The sequence below is a fragment of the Phoenix dactylifera genome, unplaced genomic scaffold (assembly GCF_009389715.1).
Source record: "Phoenix dactylifera cultivar Barhee BC4 unplaced genomic scaffold, palm_55x_up_171113_PBpolish2nd_filt_p 000283F, whole genome shotgun sequence".
In the NCBI taxonomy this organism is placed as follows: domain Eukaryota; kingdom Viridiplantae; phylum Streptophyta; class Magnoliopsida; order Arecales; family Arecaceae; genus Phoenix; species Phoenix dactylifera.
Window position 1 is genome coordinate 285,694 of NW_024067767.1, and position 13,380 is coordinate 299,073.

The window sequence follows — 13,380 nt, forward strand, 5'->3', positions numbered from 1 at the left end:
TGATACCACTCTGTCACGCCCCGAACCCAGCACCCGGGTCCGGCACGCGACCGGCCGCATGAGCCCTAGAGCAGTGCCCTAAAGATCATGCAAGGCCTATGTTTAACAAAATTCCAATAAATCCACGATTAATTTAATAATTCAAATAGACAAGTCCGACATATCCAAATAAACAAATTAGTTCAATTCCAAGATCTTCAAATGTTCATCGACATCAAAGAAGGACAAATAAACTGACTAACTAATGACTCTGGTGTTCGCACTCTGCGCCCATCCCATCCAAAACTATGCATCCTGCAACTCTGATAAAGAAAAAGAAGAAAAAGGGGGTGAGCTTTACAGCCCAGTAAGAATCCCTACACATCCATACCAACACAATAATAATATGAATTCGAAAACCACGACAAATCGATGTACATTTCATAAAATCATAAACCGGCTATCAAAAGGCTCAAATAATCAATATAAGTATGTACGTCAAATATCAATGAAAGTCCAACCACGCAAGAATGATATAGCATACGATAGCTCATAAATTTTCATTAATGTTTTCAATGCTTTTTCTTTTCATTCTATATTAACTTGATCCGGATTAATTATCTTTCCGACTTTGGGTCAAATCTCAGTCACATTTCTCAGCCTGTGGTGGGGCAACCAAATTATCACATTTTCAGCCTGTGGCAGGGCCTGCACATTATAGTTCCACATTTCTAGCCTGTGATGGGGCCTACCAAAGTATCACATTTTCAGCCTGTGGCGGGGCCTGCACATTATAGTTCCACATTTCTAGCCTGTGAGGGGGCCTACCAAAGTATCACATTTTCAGCCTGTGGCGGGGCCTGCACATTATAGTTCCACATTTCTAGCCTGTGAGGGGGCCTACCAAAGTATCACATTTTCAGCCTGTGGCGGGGCCTGCACATTATAGTTCCACATTTCTAGCCTGTGAGGGGGCCTACCAAAGTACCACATTTTTCAGCCTGTGACGGGGCCTGCCATAATAACAAGATAAACCCAAAGTCTCTTTTCATACAATCCAGTTTACATCCACACATCAATTCCTTTATATTTATTTCCGGCTTTAAACTAACCACGGTCACGTTTCCAGCCCGTGACGGGGCAACCAATATCACATAGTTAGTTTAGTGCACCACATCCATCAGTCCAATTATGTAGGTGTAAGTTATGCGCATGCATGCATCCATCATAATACCAACCACAAGCGAATACGATCATAATATCAACCACAAGCCAACACGATCAAAATATAATTTAGTATAAAACTATTTTTGATTTATCTGGATTATAGCATATCATACATATCTAAGTATAAAAATATTATATCATGCAGGATTGGCGTACAAGGATCCTTACCGAAATTGTAGACTGACTCAAATACGGTCCGAATCACAACCTACGCGCTGGGGTGCTGAGTCCCCTAATCAAACCTCCTGGCTCCGCCGACTCTTCCTCTACAACATCAATTATAAATCACAACTAAATTATTTAATATTTAAATATTCTAAACCATAATTCATATCTACTATGGGGTCCATCATCAGGTCCACAAACATCTCAATCCCTCAAATCTAGGGCAGTCGGGGTGGCCCGACTCCCACCCTGTACCACCGGTCTATGTCGTCGCCAGCCATGGCATGCTGCCACGCCAGCGATGATGGCCGATCCCGGTGAAGAGACCAAAAGAAAGGGATGATCCCTCTCTCTTCATGGTTGGGAATACATCTCCCTCCCTCAAATCCTTTTTGATCCAAGGGCAACAACCATGGTGGCTGTGCCCTCTCCTTCCCCAACCCGACATCACCACTGGCCGAACCATCGCCGGCCGCCACTGTTGCAGTCGCCGGCGATGGTGGCCGACCAAGAGAGGGAGAGAAGAAGAAGTTTCTTCTCCTTCTTCTTCTTCTTCCCCCAAAACCGACACAGGGTCCCCTCCCCCTTTCTCCATTCATCCACGGAAAAACCACCGTGATGGTGGCTTGGCTTCCCCCACCCGATGGCAGCCACAGTGTCCAGGTCCCACCGTCGTCGCCGGCCGGCAGCGAACCGACAAGAGGGAGAGAAGAAGAGGGTGAAACCACGAGAGGAAGCCCTCGGTCCACCATCCCCATCTTCAAATAAATCATAGAAAACCCTCTCCGACCCTCACACAGACCCGACCGACCCCCAATGCCATGGATCCCGGCCCATCCCGGCGGCCGGCGGCGGCCAAAAACCGGAAAGAAGAGGCCGAAACAGGGGTACCCTGTTTCGGGCTCTTCTCCGATGATTCACCGGGCAAATCCCTAACCAAAGCAGCCCTAAATCTAGCAAATGACATGCAAGGAGAGGAGCCACACTTACCTCGGTCCGACGGGGTGTTCCGGCGACTTTTCCGGCGAGGACTCGGTGGAGAAAGTCCGCGAGCAGCTCGGATTAATGCGCACGGCTCCAAGGTCTCTTCACCCGTGGGGATCTTCACCGAAGGAAAGTGGTCTTCCTCCGCGGCCGGCCGGACCTCGGCGCCCATCTCCTCTCCGACGATCCCCTCCAACGCCGCCGCCCCCCTCTCCCATTCTCCTCTCTTCATCCACGATCGTGCTTAGGGCACGATCGTAAAAAGAGGGATGGGCCCGGTCTTTTCGGGCCGGCCCATCTCTCTTTCCTTTTTTTTTCTTTTTTTTTTTTTTTTAGGGGTATTACACGTCATGAGCTGATCTTCAGATCTTTTCCTTTGTCTCGGCCAACATTAAAAATTTATATCACAATGTCTAAACTTTGGACGGACTTGGCCGGGCTTGGCTCGACTCAGCCTAGCTTTACTTACCTCATGGTGCCAAGTTTTAAACCATCGTGGCGGACGTAGACTCGGCCTCGTAAAGCCTGGCACCCACACGGATCCAGGCCAAGTCCAGCCATTTACAACTCCTGTCTCACGAAAACATGCGGCGCACTTAACACACTCTGATTTAAATATAATTTTTTTATAAATATCTTTCTAAATATCAAATTTTATATGAATATTTTTTTTAAAATTTATATTTACATATATATTCTCATAAAATACTTGTTTTACTGTTCTACTATTTTTTGATCCTTATTTTTGCATACGTACCTACGCCATCTAACTGTTAAAAAAATTGACGATTTCAAATTAAGATTACTAAAATATTTTTAATTAGTAAATGTGCAAAAAAAAATATTTATAAAATAATCGTGATTAAGAAAAAAATAATTTTAAAATTTTATTTAATTTTTAATTAAAATAAATATAATTTTAATTAATAGTGTTAACGAGAGCCATTTGTGCAAAAATAGTATTTTATAAATATAAATAAATAAATATAAATTTAAGAGGGTATTCATGTAAATTTAAATTTTAGAAGGGTATTTATGAAAAAAAAAACGCGCTTCCGCCATTTGAAAAACTACAATCCTCAGCCATCCGACGCACCGTAGCAGCAGTACGTACAGGGACAGTTGAGTCAACTCAAAATGATGCCCGTTCAGTCCGTTCCGATGTTACCGTTACCATTTGAATTCTAAACAGCGGAGATAAGGGGGAAGGAAAGGGGGTTTCGGGTTTCGTCTGCAGGAGAAGCAATGGCGGAGAAGAGGATCCAAAGAGCTTCCTTCGGCTTCTCATGGGCAGACGAAGTGGAAAGGGAGGAGCGAGAGGGGGAAGAAGGGAAGGCCGTCCGAAGGAAAGAGGAGGAGAAGTCCAACAGGAAGCCGAATCCGTTCGGAGCTGCGAGGCCTCGAGAAGTGGTGCTCGAAGAGAAAGGCGTGGATTGGAGGAAGCTTGATAAGGAACTGGATTACCACTCCAATCTCAGGTGCTTTTTCTTCAAATCAATTCCCAACACCCCTCCCCCCCCCCCCCCCCCCCCCCCCCCCCCCAACTTTAGTATCCAGGGCCTTAGAGTGAACCTGATCTGATCTATGAAGCATATTTAGTACAAATTTTGTGGTCTTTAAATTATATCGACCCATGAAGTGCTTATTGGAAGTTAAATGAACCATCTGATGGCTTCTGAAGTCATTATAGTTCCAGTTTATATCGATTTCTCTCCATGAAGTTAACCTTAAGAGAGTTCTTAATTTAGGATTGAGAATTAATGGATTTTTTTGATGAGTTTTGAGCATTATTTTTTCTTGATTGCACGAACATATTATGTAGAATAAGATTTATTGATTCTGTAGGTATAATAATGGTTGTTTGATTCCGTGGGATGGAAGTGTCCTGGTTTCTCCATGGACAGGGACGTCACGCCATTCTCCCCACTTCTTCTTTCCTTATAATCTTTTTTTTTCTTCTTCCTTCTTTTCTTTCCTTTCTTCTCTAATTCCTTCTTTTCTTTTTTATCTTAATTCTCCCTTCCTTCTTTCTTTTTCTTCTTCTTCTTTCTTTTCTTTTTCCCTCTTTCCTTCCTTTCTTTTTCTTCTCTCTTTCTTTCTTTCCTTTTTTTCCCCCGAGAAATAGGATGGCCAGGATGCCCCCCATCCAATCTTCATTGTTTTGAATTCCTTCTCTTGGTAGTGCCGACAGATTTTCTAAGGATATCCAGACTGGGGAAGAAATCATCAGTAAGAATTGAAGAAAGAGAAACAATATTTCTTCAAAAAATTTTATCTATCCGGATACTTTCAATTAAATACATTTAACCAGAGTCACGGTGCCTTCAATAAGATTCTGCTCTATAAATTCAGATGACTTAAGAAATAAAAGTGAGCATGTTATGTGAATGCATAGATTTCTTCAAGATAAAATAAAACTTTGATATTTGGGTGGTTTACATGGTCATTAGCAACTCAACTAGTAGCTGCTAGGAGACATGTGGTAGTAAGAGAAGTTAATGGAGATTAGAGGCCGGAATATGATGGTTAGTTTGGTTGTAACGTGTGAAAAATTCATCCATTTTAGACTTTTAGTTGAGGTCCCTTTCTAAGAACGAGAAGAGAAATCAGTGACAACTTCTTCCGTGTGAGTTGTGCATGCATTTACTGTTTGCTTTTACCCCCTCCCTCTAAACTATTAACTAATATCATCAATTGAGTTAATTAAAACTTGAAGCCTTTTAATTATCTTAATCAATAAATTTTAAAATTTCTCACCTTGTAATGTTGCAGTAATCCAAACATTTTGGTGCCCTATCCTATTAAACAACAAATAGTTTATTATGAAAGGTAAATATATGGACCTAAGTCCCTCACCAAGTCACTTGGAGGTGTTAATAATTATTGCTAGCACTTGTACTTTAATTCATTAAACATGTACTTAGTGGTGTTAATAATCAATATGAAATTACAGTATATCTTCTTTTATAGCATTAACCTGATTTCTTCTTGTGTATCATGTATTTACTTCACTTGGTAACACCTTGCATCCATCTGTTTAAGCAGCTTTTCTCTGAATGATTAGATCAATATCCTAAGCAGGAAAAAGAACTTGACAGTTTACCTTCTCGGTACAAAGTCAAATTGTTTAGTGGAGGTTGTGGACATTTTTTTTCCAATCATCATTTTATAGAGCAGCATAATGTGCCATCTAATTGAAAGTTTGAAACACAATTTTTGATGTAGATCATAATAGCCTGCTTACCTGGTTACATTTGTTCTTCTGCCTTCCCAGGTTCTCTGTTGCCCTGCCTACTTCCCTCCCTCTTCCTCCTTTTCTTCCCTCTTCTTTTAAGTACATTGACTTTCCTTGTTAGTTTTTTTGAGCTTGCTATTTCATCACTTCTTTTATAAATATTTGATTATAAAACCTTGAAGAATTTTTCTAGCTTTCTCTTGAAATGGAGCCACCTTCTAAATTATGTAAGATGACTACTAATGAAGTGTAAAATTCCCAATCACATTCATTGTTATAATGTACGTTTAGTCTGTTTTATTCTTTAAATTTGTATTTGATTTCTTTGTTGCATCAGTTTGGTTTTTTCTCTTTTTGTTTGCATTGGAAATGTTTTCACCTTGGAAAAGTAAGGCCTAGATCCAGTTATATATAAAATTAAAATGTTAGCTCAGTAATCACAAGTGCGTAGCAGCAGATTAATGAATGTCTAAGAAGATTATTATTTTACCAAAATACATTTATTCAGATGAATTGATTTTACATGGACAACTTTAAACTTCTTACATTACCATTTTTTATTTTCATAAGTTGGCGACGGTAAATTCTGTTCTGTCTTTAGAACTACATGATGCCCCACTTATTTTTTTACACAGTTTCTTCATGGTTATCATTTATAATCAGACTTTTTTTGGTATTTTTGTTTTTGTTTTTGTTTTTGTTTTTGACCCGTTTTATATTTAATCCTCATTGATTCAATTGAAAAAGATTGTGTTAATATATTATTCATGTGTTTGATGTGCGCAGGAAGAACAAGAAGCAGAAGGAAAATATTTCTGTGACAAAAGCACCAATTAGCAAGCAAGAGCACTCAACGGTGGGACTGCGGAACCCAAATCAAAACAAGCCAGAAATCCAAACTGCAATAACTGTTTGTCCACAGCAGCTGAACCAACATATAGACGAACTTGTTCCCCCATTGAAGTATACTTCCAAAAACATCATGGCTCTAATGGAACAGATACAGAGGGGTCGCACCGGTGGACAACTATACGAGGGTGTGGACAATTTGCATCTGAATCGATATCCATGCAACTCAGACATGATGGGGAAGATGAACCATTGGCCACTTGATGCTTCTCATAGTCGGACAGATCAAGCCCATTTCAATGTGATCATGACAGGAGCAGGCTATGCGAGAGTTCATCCTAAATGTGGAACCATGAGGGGTAGTGAGAATGTGGGATTAACTTGTAAAAGAAAATATTTTGGAGACAGATATCAAAGTGGAGGAGCAGAAGAAATACAAGCAAATGCAAGGGGGGAACTCACTAATTGTATGAAGAGTTACAAGGATGATGATAAGGACCACTGGGAGTACCTCAAAGATGGAACTGGAAGAAGAGAGAACTGTATTCAAGGTAAAAGATTCATGCGTGCAAGAGAAAAACAGCAAGCAAATGGAAGAAGGATTCTTGTTGATCTGAACATGGATAGTGGTTTTCTTGGGAGGAATTGCAAGTTTGGAGAACAACAGTACTGCATGGATTATGTTGAAGATAGGAACGGAAGGAGGAATTATAATGTTCAGGAGTCAATAAACCCACCTAGGAAACCACTTGGATGGGGACATAGTCCACAGAATTATGACGCAGAGAGGGGCATTAACATTAAGGATGCAGGCTCTGGAGACAATAACAGCAAGAAGAGGGGGTTGCTCTCAGCACCACCCAAGTTTGGTTCTCACCAGAGGAGACCAAAGAAACAAGCTGGGAAGTAAATGCTTCTAGGTGAATTTTGCTGGATCGCGTTGACATGCAAGTCAACTGGTCAAGACAGTCCAAATGAGAGGGACTTGAAATGTTACAGGAGCATACTTGGAAAGGTGAAGTCAGATGGGTAGTGAAATTTCTTTTTAATATCAATATCATGTCATAGGATTTTATGTTATTATTAATCATACTCAAATGCACCATGTTCACCTTGGTGCTATTGATGTTATTGAAGTTTAAGCTGGTTCATTCAATGACCCAGTGACTGACTCCTTGGTGCTAAATAGTAAATTAATCGAGTTCGACATTCTCTCCCATTTCCGCATTTTCCTAATTTTATCATGCCTTTCTTCTTCAAAAGGCCCTAAATAACAATGAACTATTTGTTCATCATCAACATCATCATCAGATCTTTTTCCATATATACTTTTAAGTTTAGAAAGCTATGAAAGAACTGAGTAAGTTCAACGATCAACTATTACCCCGACATCAACCCTTTAAAATACTTGGCCAGAGCTATAAGTAAAGATACAGGAGTCCCTAGGGTGTAATCACCTATAGCACTATGGATGATTTCATACAGTTCTGATACTAAAGATATTATTAGCCCTTTCCAGGCCTTTTCTCAGGTTTTTGTTTTCCCGTCACTGTTTTATACTTAATAACACCTAGCAATTTTTTTTAATAAAAAAAATGGCCCTAGGGAATGACACTTGGTACACCATCTTTTGTCAAACACCAAGACCCTCCTCATGGCATGTAGGAACGACATGGGTGGGTCTCTTGTGTCAGTGAAAGGCAGTGGATTCCAGTTTCCCAGAGTCAAGCATACCCATTTGTTTAACATCCCATATCCTTTATCCAAAGCGAGGGTACTGCAACATTGCACTTTGAATTCAAAACCGCAAGTTTGCGGACTCCTCAGCACTCAATCTAAGGTAGTTTATCCAATAACTTTTTTTCTGAGTCTCTGGCACTGCATGAGAGGTGTATGGGGTCCTGAAATTCTGACTTTCAAGAACAAGAAACATATGCAGTAAGTTTTGGCTTACCACCTCATACAATGTGAATTAATGTTACTTGCGGTATTATCTGGTTAACATGCATCAAAAACCTCATATCAGCAATGCCTTGCGGTATTAGTTCATAAGACATCATGGAGACATTGATACATCAAACTCTAGTGCAATGTTCTTTGTATGTGCCTTGCTCTGGTTTATATAATTAAACTCCACAGATTGTTATCCACAAAAACAGACACCAATGGCGAGTCCCCCATTTATATGGTTGCATGTGGATTCCAATATTTTACCTTCAAAATTTTATTAGAATTTTCTTTTGTTATTGATGTTGAGATAGTCGTCCAACTTGCTTTCACTCATTGTTGGAAGAATATTCTCTATATGTTGGCAGATGTGCAAATGAGTTGAGTAGGGTTTAAGTATGATGCAGCTGAAATGAGTTAAAAATTGATATAATTCAATCCCATTCTTGATTTGTATGGTTTATGTGTTTCACTGAGATATACAATTGGTATTTGGCTTTTGGTATCGAATTTTTGGGTGATCCTAAAAAAAATATTTAGCGAAAGAGAATCTATATATGCCGCCAAAGCGGTAGCTCAGTTGGAACGGAGCTCGGCTTCTAACCAAGTGGTTCCAGGTTCGAAACGCGCGGGCGTCGATTAAATGTGGGGACCGGATGCCCCTAGCCTGGACACGGGGTCTAGAAGTGCTACTGGTCGGCTGGTAGCCTTGGTGGTGCCAGGTGTGACGTACTCACACGTGGTTCTCGAGCCGGAGCCCAGAGGGGTAACCGAGCCGGGGTCACGGGTGGGGAGGGTATGAGTAATATATGGCTGGGGTCTGGTGCGCTGGGCCTATACCAAACGGCCATTCTGCCCGAATCGAACATAGTCCTGGCGGGGGCGGGGCCCGGTTGGGGTTGCTACGCGGGGTGGGCTTGTCCCTCCCCCCCTACCTCCTTTTTTTTAAGCAAAAAAAAAAAAAAAAAAAAAAAAAAAAAGAGAATCTATACGGTCAACCCATATAGGCGAGAAAAGATTGGATAGTTATGACTATTTTTTTGTATTTTACTTTGGCAAATTTAGTTACTTGATAAAATCCAACCAAGTTATATACTGTAGTTCACTGCCATGGTTTTCTACTTATTAAAACCTATTATGTGCATCAACTAGTTCATTATAGCTCTTCTTCGTGCTATTGTCACGGGCTGCATTAGTCTTCGTTCAGGACAACCTGACTCAGGGGCGGCCCAATGCATTTAGGGGCATAAGGCGAACTAACCAAAAGAGGCCTTTTTTTTTAATAATAAAAATAATTAATAAGTGCAAAATTTTAAGGAAGTATTTCAATTACTCCATAACATCTACTCATTGTCATAGAGCTAGCTAAAATGGTGTATTTGTTTTTGCGTTTCCTACCATTATAGTGTATTTTTTTCCTCAATTTACACTCACGTCTTTCAGTCAGCCTACCTCCTTATATTTTTTTCCTCAATTTACACTCATTGTCATAGAACACAACAGCTGAACCTTTAACCTTAAAGGCTGACTTGCAACCGACTTAATTTAATTCAACAGCCCGAGAATTCTATATATGAGTGGCACTGAAGCGCCAAAAACCAAAGACTTCTCTTTGGAATAAAAGCAAACATATCATGTACAATACAAGTCCAGACAACTAAAAATTAGAATACTCAAACCCCAAAACTAAAAAATGTACACCATCTCAACACAGTGCATTTATTAAAAAGAAAAAGGAACAAAAAAATTTTTTTGAGAGAAAGCGAGCTCACCAAACAGTCCAAACCTGCTGTTGATGACATAGATCTCATGAAGGGTGACATAGTGCATGACCTCCTTCCTCTTCTGCAGCTCCACTTCAGCCCTTTGGGCACCTCACAAATTTCGTATGGGGTCCAACGGCATCATGCAACCTCCCTTTTGCTTTCAAGAAGCACAGTGTTTCTTTCTTTCTTTCTTTCTCCTTTTGCTCTGCTCTTTGGCTTTAGTGGGGAGAGTTTGGAATGGATTTTGCTCACACGAAAGAAGCCTTTCTTGACTGCAAGTGGAGGGGGGAGGGGCCCGCGGTCAGTGGTACTCCTTGTAAGTTGTAACCCCGGTGGCCGGCCGGAGACGACCTCGCCCACTCGCCCTTGTTGGTCACGACGAAGGCGAAGACGGTGAAGCAGAACTGCAGAAGAGGATGACGATAAGGAGCAGAGGAAGAAGATGCAGAAGAGCTGAAGAGTATGTTTATATCCAGAGAATAACTGAGGTAGAGGCATAGTGCTAGAGCCCAGAGGAGCCAGGCTGCCAGAGGCGTAGCGTAGGTTTATAGCTTTTCGCCGTGGGTGATGGGATTGGGACGGGCGGACGGCGACTCTAGACACCCTCATCTCCCACGTCTTGTCGACGTAGCTGCTGCTCTGGCTCAGTGACTGCAATTTACTGTAGATACAGACTCTAGGTGGGGGCCTTCCTTTGGGCCGGGGCCTTAGGCGACCGCCTAGGTCGTCTAAGGCTTGGGCCGGCCCTGACCTGACTTCTACGGCATATCTTTCATTAGATATTCTCTGATGGACGAGTACTACTGTTTTCCAACGACGCATTTATATCCACATTTATATCGTTATCATTGTACCCATACTGTTAATACTTAGCAATCAGATATGCTGGATTCAAATTTTGGATGATACATCTCCCCAAGATAGTTATAATATGGCTGGATCTCCTTCCCCTTCTCTCCCTGAATTAAAAAAAAAAGCACCCACCCAGCACCTATAGTGATGGAATATGAAAACATAGAGCATCATTTCTAAAATTAAAAAAAAAAAATCTCGAATAGATATCAGTATACCCATATCTATTTTTATTTAACAAATATGGATATAAATATTAATTGAATATCAAAATTTATATTTATATTTGTTTTAAATATATAGGAATACCAATCGAGACTAGATAGCTATACTTGTGGTATGATATAAAGAAATTTATATCCATATTTGTTTTAAATACAAAGAAATCCCAATCAAGGCTAGAGAACAATACTTGTGGGATGATATAAATTAGATATTAATAATATGGATATGAATATGAATATAAATCGAATAGTTGAACTTTATAAGAATCGTATAAATAAATTGCTAACAAATTGAAATATTCGAATACATATCGACTGTTACCAAAGTTTTGGCAAGTGTTGTGCCCTCCCACTCTACCCGTGGGAATTGGGATCATTTCGAGCGTCACTATAAGATCATCTGGCTGATCACGGATGGACAGTGGATTCACCGGTCATTAAATCCACCAGTCATTAATAGTTTCAGGTGGATGCCAGCGAACAATAGCTATTGGGCCTCCTGTGCCGATCCAACTCCTCTGAGGAGATCTTTGGTGACCTAAATAGGATCACTATCGTGACCCAAGATCGCTGGTGATCCTCATCTGGAGGTAATTTAATCCGCGGTGATCTAAGATCACCGTGTTTGATATGTCATGGTCTAGTGATTAAACAATTGCAGGTATCCATGGGTAACTTGTTTGGTATATTATGAGAATCCAAAATCACTAGCCATATAATACCAAAAATATCTTTGATATATGCGAGGAGGGTTTTTTTATGTATTCTTAATTCTCGTGAATTAAAAATATAAGCAAATATATTGATTCTTATAGTGGCCCTATTATTTTGTGACTATGGTTTGCCATACCGACCCGAAGTAGGCGATACGAGGCATATCATGTCGATACCCAGTATGAGTAGCATATCAACATCCGATACGTCGAAATGACCTCGTACCGTACCATACCAACACAGTATTAGTGAGGCGCCGGTATAGGGTCTGGTACCTAGACGACAAACCTTATTTGTGGCAAACTCTACTTCTAGTGGCCATTATAGTTAGAAAATTATACTATGTTCTTGTCATGGATATGACACGTCTTAGATATAATGAAGTGCAAATGACAATATTTTCTTTGACCCTAATATCAGGTATTTTGGCACTACACTCATATATAAAAAAGAAAACTAAAATCAACCCAGATGGAGTGAGAATGGATAGATCAAAAGTACTCTCCTTGACATTAAGTTTGGACAAGTTAAATCATAGTTAAATTCACACAGAATTAGCCATTTGCAACATATTCCTATTATTTTATTATCTTTTTTGCATATAAATTTAGAGCTACCTGATCCAATAAGGAAGAAGGAAGATTTTCTTCAACCCGCTCAACTCAAATCTCTCAGAAGATAACTAAAAGGTGGAATCTCGAAAATAGGGCATTAAGTTTTCTTTCTTTTCATTGATCCTTCACACCTCTTAAATTGAGGTACATGGCCCCTATTTATAATACTAGTGAGGTCTCTCCTTTCACAATTTGGGTTGGATTCCTCTTCTAGTTCGAATAAGACTAGATTCCTAAAATAAATATGATTAATAGAAATATTCTAGAAAAGTTAAAATTTTTTGAAGAAGTAGATCTCGACTTTTACATCAACTCTGCTTTCTGTCGCTCCGCTTGATTCTTCTTGAGCAGAGAGCTACATCCGATCAAAGTCTTATCCAAAAAAAAAAAATTTGGTTTGACTAGTCCGTTTCGGAGCCTAAATGATGGAATTTTGTCTCGATTCAACCTCTAGCCCAAAGTTGTAGATCTCTAAAAGACACTTAATTTCAAAAAAGAGATCATCTCAAATGGGCATAAGTTATAGTCTCCAGAAGTTTGGCATGCAACTTGGCTTTCTGATGTGATGGATCTCACTTTTGCACCCTATCCAGTCCTGCTCGTGTGGCCAAAGCATTCTACATTGAGTCTGCCGATCCTCCTGGATATCCATAGTGGCTAAAATGTTCTACACGAGTCTAGTGATCTTCTTGGATGCTCGTAGTAGTCAAAGTGATCCACATCGAGTTTGGTGATCCTCCAGAATACTCGTAGTGGCCAAAATATTCCATATTGAGTCTGGTGATCTTCTTGAATACTTCTATTGGCCACAATATTTCATATTG

The 13,380-nt window shown here is 40.2% G+C and overlaps 1 protein-coding gene across 1 annotated transcript; it reads left to right on the top strand.

The window, feature by feature from the left end:
• Window positions 1–3,590: 3,590 nt before the first annotated feature.
• Window positions 3,591–7,656, top strand: LOC120105436. Its single transcript, XM_039117881.1, has 2 exons — window positions 3,591–3,833; window positions 6,377–7,656. Exons 1-2 carry the CDS (start codon window positions 3,601–3,603, stop codon window positions 7,347–7,349), a joined length of 1,206 nt encoding a protein of 401 aa, XP_038973809.1. The 5' UTR covers window positions 3,591–3,600; the 3' UTR covers window positions 7,350–7,656.
• The last annotated feature ends 5,724 nt before the right edge of the window (window positions 7,657–13,380 follow it).